Source organism: Apus apus, chromosome 2 (assembly GCF_020740795.1).
Source record: "Apus apus isolate bApuApu2 chromosome 2, bApuApu2.pri.cur, whole genome shotgun sequence".
Taxonomy (NCBI): Eukaryota; Metazoa; Chordata; class Aves; order Apodiformes; family Apodidae; genus Apus; species Apus apus.
The window spans coordinates 15,492,714-15,506,596 of record NC_067283.1 but is presented as its reverse complement, the minus strand read 5'-3'; the positions used below and the strand labels follow the sequence as shown (position 1 = coordinate 15,506,596).

At 37.6% G+C, this 13,883-nt stretch overlaps 1 protein-coding gene across 3 annotated transcripts in view; it reads left to right on the top strand.

The window, feature by feature from the left end:
* ZEB1 (zinc finger E-box binding homeobox 1) overlaps nucleotides 1-6,044 on the top strand; it is a 120,053-nt gene extending 114,009 nt beyond the window's left edge. For all 3 annotated transcript variants that reach the window (XM_051610752.1, XM_051610754.1, XM_051610753.1), the window contains exons 8-9: nucleotides 1,435-1,615; nucleotides 3,559-6,044. In XM_051610752.1, coding sequence (XP_051466712.1) covers nucleotides 1,435-1,615; nucleotides 3,559-4,109 — 732 coding nt within the window. In that variant the 3' untranslated portion in view covers nucleotides 4,110-6,044. The remainder of the gene's footprint in view (nucleotides 1-1,434; nucleotides 1,616-3,558) is intronic.
* Nucleotides 6,045-13,883: the final 7,839 nt, after the last annotated feature.

The window sequence follows — 13,883 nt, the reverse complement described above, 5'->3', positions numbered from 1 at the left end:
TTAATGGGTAATAGATGTTACTGCTAAGCCTCCTGCAAAGCTGGTTAGCTTAGGCAGCTTGAGTCCAGACTGACAGAACCTGTAGAGTTCTGTGCATGGACAAGTGAGTTCTTCACCATATTCAGTAGTTCAGAAGTGTCCTCTAGGATATTAGTGCTCAGTATTTTAAAGACAGTCTAATGCTCCTCATCAAAAAGCCATTACTTTGGCCATGGCCTGTGTTTCTTGCTGACTCTATACATCCAGAAAATAAACCCATTGGAACTGCTGGCTACTCTCTTCATGCTGGTCTGCTTTCTTGGCTTGCAGAGCTGAATTCATCCTACACCATGATGTCACTTTAAACAAAATTTAAAATTCAGATGTGTTCTCAATTGAAAGTCAGGCAGATATTTATCTTCTTCATCTGCCATTCCCATATCCTGCCCTGTTCCTACCTTGGAACATCCAGATGTGATCTTAATTGGAATCAGTCCTCCTGAGAAACACCTGTGTGGGTTGAAGTAGGGGCAGAGCAGAAAAGCAAAATTGGCTCACATAAGGCCTGAGTGTTTCTAATTAAGTCTTAGAAATCGGCTGTTGAGCATTTTATGCAGGGTTCTGTATTGCCAGAGAATGAGGAGCCTTGAAGAGTTACAAGGTTGCTTACATGTTAACATTTACGAGGCAGACAACATTTCAGGTAGCTAACATGTACATTTTTATACTGGAGTTTTATAATACATGATGAAATTACTTCCATGTGTAGTGATACTGCTGATATCAGAAGAAAATACTGTGCTTCTTACAGGTGAGCTTCAGAGCTTGAAATGCTTAGAAATAGACAACAATGATGATATTTTTTTAACTTTTTATTTTCATGAAACATTTGAAGTCCCCCAAGTTTTGGTTTAAGTAGCATTTGTGGTAACTTTATGAGGAAGAGGGGAATCAAATATGCAAGTTTGAATGGTAACTTAAATAGATTTTGCGAAAACTTAACCAAAAAATATAGTCGTAACTGCCATGAGACAGCAGAATGTGAGTGACGAACATTAGCTGAAAAATGCAGTTAGATACCAAATTTCCTCTTCCAACTTACTGAGGTACTTTATAGACCTGTAACCTCCTTTTCCTTCCTAACATTGCATGTATTTTACAGGCCCTAAAACACGATGTGTCAGTGTAGCTCAGACCTGGCCAGCAGTCAGATCTGGATGTGATTCATGTCAATCCCAGCGAGAATCCTGCATCCGCACCGAGGCAGGGACTGCAGAGCAGAGCGATGCAGCCAAAGATTTTTTTTTACTCTCTAAGTCTGAACAGTTTTGTCTGGCTGTTTATGTCATTGAATGAGAATAACATTTTACCTTCAGCTTACGTGTTATAACCTGTGTGCTGCATCTGTGCATTTTTTTTTTACTGAACTCAACCTTTTTCATACTTTTTCTTAAGGATGAAAGGCAAGACACTAGCTCAGAAGGAGTATCGAATGTAGAAGATCAAAATGATTCTGATTCAACACCCCCAAAGAAAAAGATGAGAAAGACAGAAAATGGGATGTATGCATGTGATTTATGTGACAAAATATTCCAGAAGAGCAGCTCATTATTGAGGCATAAGTATGAACACACAGGTATGTACTAGGAAAAGCAGTTTCAGACCATTATTTCATTGGCAGTGTGTAAGTGATAGTCTCAACCAGAATCAGGTTCTCAGAAAGTGCAGGGAAGTGTAATAGTCCTTCTTATCATCTGTGATCAGTTTGCTTTGGAAACCTATGATTTGTTTATTTGTTTGATAGAACTGCAATTCTTTGTTTCTTTAAATTCATCAGACCTAAACCCTGAATAGAAAAAGGGGAGTTTCTTCCATCTGCAAGCCACAGCCTGTAATCAAGGATGTATTAGCTCTTAATTTACCTGTCCTGGTTATAAATTAAAAAAATAATAATAATTAAAATGCTAAATTAAGAAAAAAGGATCCTGTATGGGTATGATGCATGAAAGGCAGTTTTATCTATCTAGCATGAAGGATTTTCAAATTATGCCACATTTGTAATCATCTGAAGTTAACAGCCTTTGGTTAGGCATAGAATCTAACCCCAAAAGAAACAACCTTTGGGCTTTGTTTATTATTTTAAATTTCGCATAGTTGTTCCTTTTGGCTCCAGCTCTGGTACCTTTAGTCTTTTTTTTTTTTTTTTTTTAAAGAACTGTTGCTCTCTTATTTCTTCTATGATGTGTTAATTTCTTTCTTTATTCATTTTTTTGTTTATTAGGTGCCTTTATTATATTTCTGCGTATCTTTTAATTTCATTGCAAATATACAATTAAAAATATTAAAAATTCCCTTTTGTCTTTACCACTTGATCAAGCTTCTCAAGTTGTGTTCATCAAGACTATCTATTTTCATACTTTTTCTGTCCAGAGATTCTTTTAACTCCTTTTTATAATACAATTGTTCATTCCATTATATTTTTAATGGAGTGCAGTGTTCAGAATCATAGAACCATTTAGGTTGGAAAGACCTGTAAGATCATTGAGCCCAACCACAAACCTGACACTGCCAACTCCACCGCCAAACTGTGTCCCTAAGCACCACATCTACATGTGTTTTAAATATCTCCAGGGATGGTGACTCAAGCACTTCACTAGGCAGCCTGTTCCAGTGCTTGACAGACCTTTCAGTGAATAATTTTTTCCTTAATATCCAATCTAAACTTCCTCTGGTGGAACCTGAGGCTGTTTCCTCTCATCCCATCATTCGTTACTTGGGAGAAGAGACCGACACCCACTTCCTAGTAATTTGGCATAAGTTGGGATGGAGCTGGTGGTCATCACTGTGACCAGAAAACTGCTGTCTTGCTGTCTGTATCTTTTTTGGCTGGGTTAAGACTGTGCAAAGTGGTTTTGTGTAACAACTTTGAGTGTTGAAGTCAAGATAACATGACTAGGCTCATGCTGTGTTTATGAGACTCTAAAAACAAGACAACAAACTAGAAAGCTGGAAAACAGAGCAGAAAGAGAACTAATGGAAACAAAGCAGGTTTTTCTTGTAAATGTATGTGTAGTCAGCAAGTTATGTACATATAACACTGACCTGTGCCAACCTAGATTTTAGAATTATTTTTCTTTTACCTGCAGCATGGAAGAAGGACTTGGTACACAAAGACCAACATAAAAGCTTAGTTAATTTAAGGTTTCCACCAATATAGAAAAGTTAAAATGGTTTTTAATAGAAATAATGATTAGTACAAGAAAAATGTCTCCTTTTCCAATGTACTGGTATTTGCACTTTTTGTGCTGAAAGTCACATCTGAGAATCTATTTGTCCTTCTGTGTTCAGTTTTCCTATGAAGCTTACAAATTACCCCTGTAATTGCAATGGTACCCCTGTACCGTTGTACCCTCAGGTGAGAAACCCAGGCTGAGAATGCGTGGAGTAGAACGTCTGGATAAATAAGGTTATTAACTGTTGGTAATACATTCAGCAGTAGCATTTCATGGTGGAAACAGCAGAATACATTTTTAAAACTTCAGCTATGAGATGACCAATTGTTTGTGTTTTATTTTGCAGGTAAAAGACCTCACGAGTGTGGAATCTGCAAGAAGGCATTCAAACACAAACACCATTTGATCGAACACATGCGACTGCATTCTGGGGAAAAACCCTACCAATGTGACAAATGTGGGAAGCGGTTCTCGCACTCGGGGTCTTACTCTCAACACATGAACCATCGTTACTCCTATTGCAAAAGAGAGGCAGAAGAGCGTGACAGCACGGAGCAGGAGGAGACAGGCCAGGAGGTCCTCAGTAATGAGCACACTGGTGCCAGGGCATCTCCATCCCAGATCGACTCAGATGAGAGAGAGAGTCTAACCAGGGAAGAAGAGGAAGACAGTGAAAAAGAGGAAGAGGAGGAGGAAGAAAAAGAAGTAGAAGGACTGCAGGAAGAAAAAGAATGTAGAAAACTACATGAAGTAGAGGATGAAGAAGAAGAAGAAGATGAAGAAGAAGAAGTGAAAACTGAAGGTAACAAGAATGATGAAGCTGTAAATCAAGCAAGCAATGCAGAACCAGAAGTTATACAGAATGACGGGCAGGTATCGGAAGAAAAAAACGAATAAAGCTTAAATGATAGTTTTTTCTATAAGGAAAAAAAAGAAATTGGTAATGAAGTTCGTTCTATATTATACATGCTTTTCATGGAAATGCAGTAGCCTGCATACTGTGATTCCTGTTCACTACTGTGTAAAAAAATATATATATAAAAAAAAAAGAAAAAAAAAAAAAAAAGAAATCCAGGTGTGCCTGAACCTCAAACTTAGTAATTTTTCACACAGTTTTCAAAGTTAGGAACAAGTTTATAACATGAAGCAGATTAGAAAAATACAGTGACTCTGGAAGGAAAGATTTAACAGGTTATAGGAAACCTGATTTATTAGACAAGCATCTGGCATTGTTTGTTTTATCAGTATTAATTGTCATTCTTAAGTTGATTAATTTTTAAGCTGTACAATTGGGAGAGATTTATATGATTTTTTTTTTTTTTTAATGGTAAAACATTTCCTAAATCCACTTCAGTATTTTCTTATGTTTTAAAATGTGAGAACTTCTGCACTACAAAATTCCCTTTTGCAGAAACCTGTAAAGCAGTTGCAAACAGTGCGTGGCTACCTTTGTAAATTCAACCTAGAAGGTAGCAGTTTATGACATTAGATGTTGTAGTAGAGCATATTATCATTTAAAGTGTATTGTTAGCCTTAAGAAAGCAGATGATAGAAGAAATGAAGTTTCTTACTCATGTGATTAAAAATGTAGTTGAAAAGATTGTCGTTGAGTTCTGATTGCAGGGACTAACAGTGTTAATACTGGTAAGGACAGCAAAGTCGTCAAAATCAGTGTTTGTAATTGTGTTTTGAGTATGTAGTAACAATATGAAGGATATGATATGAAGCTTTGTATCTCCTCTGGCCTTATGCAAGACCTGTGTGCTGTAAGTGCCATTTATCAGTATTATAAAGGCTCTACACAGCCTTTATCCAATGTGTGGCCTACAATAACTAGCATTTGTTGATTTGTATCAAACTTCTAAACTAGTTGTGGGGAAGAAAACACTCAGCCATCAGAGAAGTAAGAACACTGGTATATTTCATTATTTAGTTATTTGGTGGTATTTTGGGTTAATATCTAACTTGCAGAATTTCTCTACAAAGATTACAAGGAAAATTTTCTAATCTGCTTTATTGGTTTACTTTAATTTCAGACACATACGTGACATGTTATCTGGCTCATAAGTATTTTCAAATGTTAGTTATTATGGACCCCATTTATTAACAATGTTAGCTGATTTTTACCTATCAGTATTATTTTATTTCTTTTAGTTTATAGATCTGTGCAACATTTTGTACTGTATGTCTTCAAACCTGGCAGTATTAATACCCTTCTTACTGACATATGTACCTTTTTAGTTTTAGAAAACTTTTATATTTATGTGTCTTATTTTTATATTTCTTTATTTATTACACAGTGTAGTGTATAATACTGTAGTTTGTATTAATACAATAATATATTTTAGTATGAAAATTTGGAAAGTTGATAAGATTTAAAGTAGAGATGCAATCGGTTCTCTTGCATTGAGATTTGATTTAACAGTGTTATGTTAACATTTATACTTGCCTTGGACTGTAGAACAGAAGAATTAAAATGGGAATGTATTAATTTTACAATTGCAATCAATTCATTTTACCTTTACCCAGTTTTTAATATAAAGCTCTTAAATTTTGAAATTCACTGTGTGACTAATAGCATGATGCTCTGCAGTTTTATTAAGAGATTAGTCTAACCATAAAACTCTCATTTCCTTAGTAAGCCAAATTAGAATAATCTTATAAACAGTGTTGGGAACAATGTTTAACATTTTTGTGCCAATTTGTTCCTGTATTCATGTATGTATGTTACAAACCTGAAACTTCATTTTTAAGTTCCTTGTTACATCATGGTCATTTTCTAGTTTTTTACCAGACTCCCCATCTCACAATAAAATGCGTCAACAAGTCTGACTTACTGTCATTATTCTGGTAATTTAGAAAATGGTGTTAAATTATTTTGATGAGATGTTACTTCAGTTCCTACTTCAGAGTCAAGACTCAGTTTCAGTTGTAGGTCAGGGACCCATAAGTGACAGAAAGGCTCGGCCGTGTGCAGGCAAACGGGTTGCTACGTCAGTTCATTGATTTAACAACGTTAGTGGAATGATTTTTTTCAATGAACCATGAGCATTTGTGATGTATTTTTTGCTCTGGTATCTATCTACTATCCCGTTTAATGCTCTCTTTCAATAAGACTGCTTTTAAAGGAAGTCTGTTTTGATTTAGCAGTAAGCTAGTGAACAGGTTAATGTATATATGGCTGTTGGACTTTCCCAAGATGTGGCACCGACATTACAGATACATCATTTCAGTACTGTAAGTATGAAGGCTTGAAAGTTGTGTTACTTATCCATTTTTACAATATTTTTCAACTTAAGCAAAGTTTAGAGACTGTTCTTTAAGCAAAGTTCTGCTCTTTAGAGATCCCTAAAAGGGAATTTAAGTTGTTAACTTTTTGTTTGTTCACAGTCATCATGTAAATTATTTTATATTCACATATCTAAATTTTTAATAATTTTTACTCTTATTATCTTAACATTAATACATACAAAGGATTTATCCCATATAAAAATTGTTTGTATTTTGCAGTACAGTATACCAAATATTGCACTTCTAAGAAGAGTGAGCTCCTTACTCAGTAATATCATTGAGGTAAGCATGCGGGAGCTGTTTTGAAAACAATAACTGTTTATATTGCATCAATAATGTTGCCTTGTAATTACTACCATAACATAATCAATCAGGGAGTTCAAGATTTCTCACAGGTAAAACTGGCTCTGCTCCGTACTAGGTAATGAAACACACCTTTCTGAAACTATTTTAAGATTTTTCACATTTTTCATATTCCAGGAACAGCTTACTTGTCTATAGTAATAAGCCCAGTGAGACGTTAGTTGAAATTGTAAAATGTTGCTGTGTTTAGTAACAGAACAAAGAACTTTAAAAATCAAACATTACTCACACAAGTGATAGCTGCATGTGAAACGCCAATAACTTCTCCCAAGTAACTAGTGATAGGATGAGAGGAAATGGGTTTAATTTGTGCCGGGGGAGGTTTATGTTGGATATTAGGAAAAATTTCTTTACGGAAAGAGTGGTGCGGCATTGGAGCAGGCTGCCCAGGGAGGTAGTGGAGCTGCCACCCCTGCAGGTGTTCAAGAAGCATTTAGATCTGGTGCTTCAGGATGTAGTTTACTGGTTGTGGTAGTTGGATTAAAGTTGCACTCTTCCAACCTTAATGATTCTATGATTCAATTTTCAGAACCTTAAGTGAAGCAAGAGAAAACTGTACTTGGATAGAGAGCAAAGACCGAGTATTTTCGATCCAGGAAATATCGGTTTTGAGGAGAAAAATTTTATTAATTATTTAGACTAGGAAACCATTATTAACATTTTTATCTTAAAAATCGATTGCTGTATTGAACTTTGCATCTGTTAAGCTCAGAGATGCCTCTAATGTTTGTGACCTTATAACATCATTTATATCCATTTGAAAAGTACAAAAACTGTGTTGCAACTTCATTTAACTCAGCTGGAAGACAGAGGTGCCTGGGAGATGCAGGCTTTATTCCCAGCCCCATCAGTGAGATGCCTCCGGTGTAGAGAAGCCCAGACAGCTGTAAAGATGTCCATCCACCAAGGCACCAGAAGCAGGCCAGGTATCAGAAGGTCCTGCAGCCTCATGGACCTTTTCTCTAAGTTAATGGCAAAGCACTTTAAAGAAGAGCAAGTTTCACACATGAAAAAAAAAAAAAAAAAGAAAAAAAGTGAAAGCAAAAGTGTAAAGTCTTTGCATTCTGGCCCTTAAAGATAAATAGAATTTGGAAAAGAGCAGTAAAAATTGAATGTAGTTTTATTAAAACTTTACTGTCTTGGGACCTCTTCTTTGGTGAGAAGCAACCAGGAGAAAGTCACTATACTAGACTCTCAAAAAGAAAAGTGTCCTTTGAATGCAGCATGGGACAGAGCACTGACCTGAGCCTGACATGCTGGTTTTGGCTCTGCTACTGACCCATTTCGTGACTCCAGAATATACTTAATTGATATGTTTCAAAATCAGTTCCAGTTGCAAAATGGTGACAGTGGTGTGTCTTCTTTTATCAAGTGAGTTGAGAATAGGAAAAACATTACAAAATAGCTATAGGAGGAGTGTTACAGAAGTAAATATTGTTTCAAGCCCTGGGATGCATAATGCCCTTCTGAGATCCCAGGCAAACAGGAGCAGAAAGAGGGACTTAAGGCCACAAAGAAAACTGTAAGATACCTTGAAGTGAAGTAACTGCTTTCTGCTCTTCTATTAGTATTCATGTGGCATCCCAGTGGTGATCCTGGTGACATTCTTAAATTCCCCTTAGCCACGTTGCTGTCTGCTTCCTGGTTTTTTGGAGCAGCCTATCCAGATGTGTAATTGGTAACACAGCAATGCTCAGCAATGCTGTATGGGTGAGCTTGGAAGTTGTATTTGTGGTTTTGTTGTTTGCTTTTTTTTAAATTGTATTGAATTACAAATAATCGGATAAATTAATGGATACTAAAAAAAGAAATCAGGAAATTTTGTTAGTGTGGCTAATCTCAGAGCACTAGTGTATTTCTAGCTACCTTATAATAGCTACCTTAAATTTTAGTAGAAGAAAGCACCATGGCATGTCAACCTAGAATGCAATATACTTACCCTAAAAGCCACTGTTCTTCAGACAGATTGAGTAAAAAGTGTTTAAGCTGGCAACAAGTGTTGTCTTCACACTCTGGAGTAAAATTATTCTAATGCAATTATTGCCAGTAAACTCACAGTCAGTGCCTATACAAGCAGCCCTTCATTGATGTTTGTGCCTGGGATGGTGGTGGCCACACACCTGAGTAGCAATTTGAAAGCAAAGCCATTTAAAAGAGAAAAAATACAGCATGTTTAAAAGCACAGTTTTTGCCACAGCAAAATGCCACACTGGGGCTTTTACCATCAAAATGATGAAGGATCAGGTGTACATGCTCCAAACCAACATAGAAGTCTATGGTGGAGAGGTGAAAATACACTCTGGTGTACAGTAGATCATTAGAGGTGAGGATGAGAAAAGTCCATTTTGCTCATGGAGGCTGTAGTAAAGTTAGAGGGTGGGTTTTGAGCAGAGAAGGAGGTGAAAGGAAACAGCTTAGTATTTGCTATCCTGGGCACCTCGTGGAGGGGTGTTCTTTTTAATTTATTTACCAGCAGTGTACAAGTCTGTGCACAATTGTTTGCTTACATAGAGGTTATGTTTTCCAATTCACATTCTAGTGCACAAAAAATTCTGGGATTTTTTCACTTTCCTTGGCAGAATAGCTTGTCTAAATGTCACTAGAATAATATAAATTTCATAATGGAAACTAATTACACAAGTATATTTGAGTCTGCATTTTATAATTTATTTTTCATATTTCTTGGGCAGTTGTTTTGGCAATATTTGCAGAGTCTGATTTTCACAAAAAAAAATAATACAAAAGGCTTTTGGTGATCAAATTAACTCTTAAAAGTTAACAGATCTTACAGCTTTTGTTTAGCTGCTCTGTTCTTTTGTGAACCCTGGTCACTAATCTGTCACACAGACTTCTTGATTCTGTGTGTTCTGCCTATCATACACATTGTATCGAAGTTGTCTCTAGGGGAAACAATATATTTCATTGCTTCAAAAAACCACAAGTGCTCTTCTTTTAAACTGTAATTAGAAAATAAACTGATATTTGGGATGACACATTAAATGTGCTGATGTCAGGAGAACTTTAACGGCAAAGTTAGCCCTAGTAGCTTGCTGAATGTGCAAGTCATGTAGCATTAATCTACAAACAGGTAAAGTTCTCCAAGGCCACACCTGTATACTAGCACATCCCAAAAAAGATATTAAAAATTATGAGGACAATTTGAAGTAATTTTTAAAATAAATATATTGAGAATTCCATTTTGATCTTTCCTTTAGTGTTCTGGCAAGTCTCAAGTTCTCAGATTCTCCTTTTAGCTTTTAACCTTTCTGTATTGGGGACTGTCCTTGGGTTTTGCTCATTTTTGTGTAGACTAAGGTTTGTGTAACGATCATGCGATTTGCATTGCATGTTATTTCAGGAGTTAAGGGGATAAATGTGTTAAACCCTAAAAAACCTGAAATACACCTACACTAACTTTATGTCATTCCTTGTGAGTTTCTGTTCCTCTTTTACCTGGAAAATCTGATTGATTTGAACATAGCCTGGGCCCAAAGATAGACCACAAGTCTAACAGCATTTTGTATGCCTGGAACCTGTTTCTATCCCTGACTGTTCAGGAGCTCTTTCTTTGGGCCAAATCCTACATGACTGTTGAGGATTTATTACTGGAACTCTTGAATTCTATTAAACTTCATAAATTTTTAATGATAGGTGAGCTATTGGAAAGGTATAGAGGTAGCATTTTGCTTTTTCAGTGTGCAAGAATAAAATCTGTTGTCCCAAATTATTCAAAGCTGAATCATATTATTCAAGAAATAGATTGTTGAATAATTATACAGAATTCTGAAAATAACAGGGGCTTCCAACATGTCTGTAAGGTCATGTCACTATACACAAAAAAGGTACTTTTTTCTCTCCCTCAATCAAATTAACCCAGTACTGTTAAAAATTGGTCTTCTCCAAACCAGGACCTGAACAGCTGCCTCACTTGTACATCTCTCATTCTGAGTCCTGTGAGCAAGAAGTGTGTAAGTGAGGACAAGGAAGGTTTAACCTTTCTGATGGTTGGAGCTGGTTGTGCTGCTAGCAGCACCTTGCCACGAGCTGCTGCTGCCACTGGCTAGGGAGTGTCTGAAATGGTCATGGTTAAAGCCTAACCAGGTCAAATTATCTCAGCTGTGGTTGTGGAGATAACAAGAACTTCAATCAAGGCAAGCTGACTAAGTTGACCTCGAGTCAGTTTTTTTCTCCATTTAGACAGCTCCAAAAGATTCTTCTGGCAGGAGCTAGCAACCATGCTTGGAGGAGCTTCCAGCCTGCTCCACCCAAGGCAGGAGAAAACCCCTCAGTCTGTAAATTATAAATTCTTGAGAGTAGCAACTCATGTTCCCCAAAACATGGTATTTTATTTAGAACCAGGGTTCTTCATATTGACATTTTAGTCTGCTTTGTCAGGTGCTCTTTTGGTCCTTAAGGTCAGTGAGGCCATTTGTAAACCAAGGAACAAGAAATTCTAACATTTGCACTTGTGACAAGTGTTTTCACAATTTCTGTGTCTTTCCCAACCCATTTTCCTGGCTTAGGGGAAAAAAACAGCAACCACAAAACACAGCAACAAAAAAACCCCAAACAGATAAAAAATTCATGATGATGTATCTTGCCCAGGGCTATTCAGGCAGAGCTGGGAACAGAACTGAGGGGGTCTCTACCATGACCAAGCCTTTTACTTTAGCATGCAGTGTGTTCTGAAGGAATATGGCAAATGAAGCATTTCTGTGATTTTCAGCAGGACAGCAGAGCTCACCCTTGAGCAGCTGTACTGCTCAGCAACCTTATCCTGTTACACTGCAGTCAGGAGGCTGGTTCTTCAGCTCAAGCAGCAAAGACTCAGAATTTGTATAGAATGAGAGCATCTTATTCAGGGCCAGCAGATGCCAAAAAGCAGCTGGTGGGACATTTGGCTAGGTTGCTAGTTGCCACTAGCAATTTACTTCGAGAACTGTTTCCAGAAACCCGTAATGTTTGTGCCCAGTTGTTCCCTGCACAGGCTGATGCAGGGATCACTGCTACAACCAACATGGGAGTGTTGTCAGCCTGGGGGAGTTCAAGTAATGCTGGTGACTCTTCTGGATTGGAAAGAACAAAAGCTTTGCTGATTCTCTGTAGCTCCTGCTGGCACAAGACATTGTCTTGCTCCTGGTAGGGTTTTTTTTTGTGAATGCCACATGTCAGGGACATGTTGCCTGGGTGCTGATGCCTTCTCGGTAGGGACTCCACCTGTAACCCCTGGGGACAAAAAACCACCTCAGTGCAGCAGATTGTTCTATGTATGAATGATCCTTCTTTACAGAAATTGCTCAACTCATTATTACTTAAGTAAGTAAAACCATTGTAGGATGTGCTTCTTCTCCTTTGCAGTTAAAATGTTATATTTTTTTAATGTTAAGGAAAACAAAAACTTAATTCCTGCTTTATTGTAGCTTATTAGAGTATTTAATCTAGTTCTTAACTGTGGCTCCACCATCTCTGTTTAAGAAAGGCAGAACTGTGTTGCTTACTCTCTGATAATGGAAATGGTTTTGATTCAGTGAAATCTGAACCTGCTCAGCTCACTGTATCTAAAACCAATTGAAAATATCTGGAGAATCTGATGCCAAAAAATGCAAGTATTTCATGACCAGAACCATGTGTAGGTCAAAGACCATTTACGTTCCTCATTTTTTAAATTGTGTGTTTAAAAGCACTGTCCAAGTTCATCCTCTGCTCCTCCTGCTACCTACTTTCTACCCAGCTGCTCTCAGTTTTGCTCTGTAGGCTCAGTCCACCCAAACACGTGCATGCTTCTTGTGACTGCTGCTACAGGTAAGATTCTCCTCATGTAGTAGCCATGCTCTGCTGACTGTCTTTGCTGCCAGAAAAGCAAGTACTTGAAAGCACCAAAACAGGAGGCAGCCTAGCTTCCTCATCACAGCAGGCCTGCCACATGCAGTCCACCAGGCCATCACACCTAATTTGCTGTAATCTAGTCATATATTTCTTTCTAAACACAAATTTTAAATGTCTGTGGGATTTCTCATAGTCAATATCTTCATATTTCCCAAATTAACTTTTCCTGTAATTCTATTAAGTGAGCAGTCTTCTGTAGCTTCTAAAGTGCATTTTGTCTGCTGGTCTATGTAGGTGTTTAGGTGTGTGGTGTTACCTGATGTGGAGTTAGCATGCTGAGGGCACGCAGGGCCCAGCTCCCCTTGTGGAAAGCAGAGCCTTTGCTCCTCAAAAAAGTGGATGTAACCATCAGTGTCCTGCAGCTCATGGAGATTCTTGGCTGATTGACCAGCAATGGTAAGGGGTGGAAGAATGCTGCTGTATAAGCTCTGGAGTGCTCTGAATTTGACATAATGATGTATTTCTCAGTTAAAAAAAAATGGCAACAATAAATTAAGTATCCTTGCAAAATACCATTCCCTTACTATAAACACCTTGTAACCACCTACCCTGGTTTGGCCTTGGTCTCCTCAGCAATGGGATTTGTGAGCCTGTGCTTCATGTTCCCTTCTTTCATCTCACAGTACATTTTGACCTGATGATAATTCCTGGCCGACTTTGACAGAAAACATGATGTGTCAAAGATGTGAGATTCTTGCATGACCTGTGAAACCTGGCTACCTAGGGCAGAGGAAAAAAACTAATGTCCTTGATCAGCAAAGGCAGGTATTACTCAACTCCTTCCTACCTTAAAGGTGGTTCTGAACCACCCCCAGCATGTGCCACTGCTTGTTTAGCCTAGAGGGGGAAGGAAAGTGATAGAGGGTTTCATTGGTTTGGTTGCTCTCTTGTTAATGCTGTTGTTGTTTGAAAGGACGGAAGAAAAAACAGACAGGAGCAAGTATTAATTTCTAATTAATAGTTGACTGCTGCACTCCCTTTTAAAAAGGAGACATGAATTATGGTACAATGTCTGGCCATTATTCACATGGGACACTGACAGCAGGACTGGCATCCTCATCTCCATCACAGGCTAAGAATCACATTTATTTTTTCACTCTCAAGCCAAACAAATACAAAATTCAGGTATTC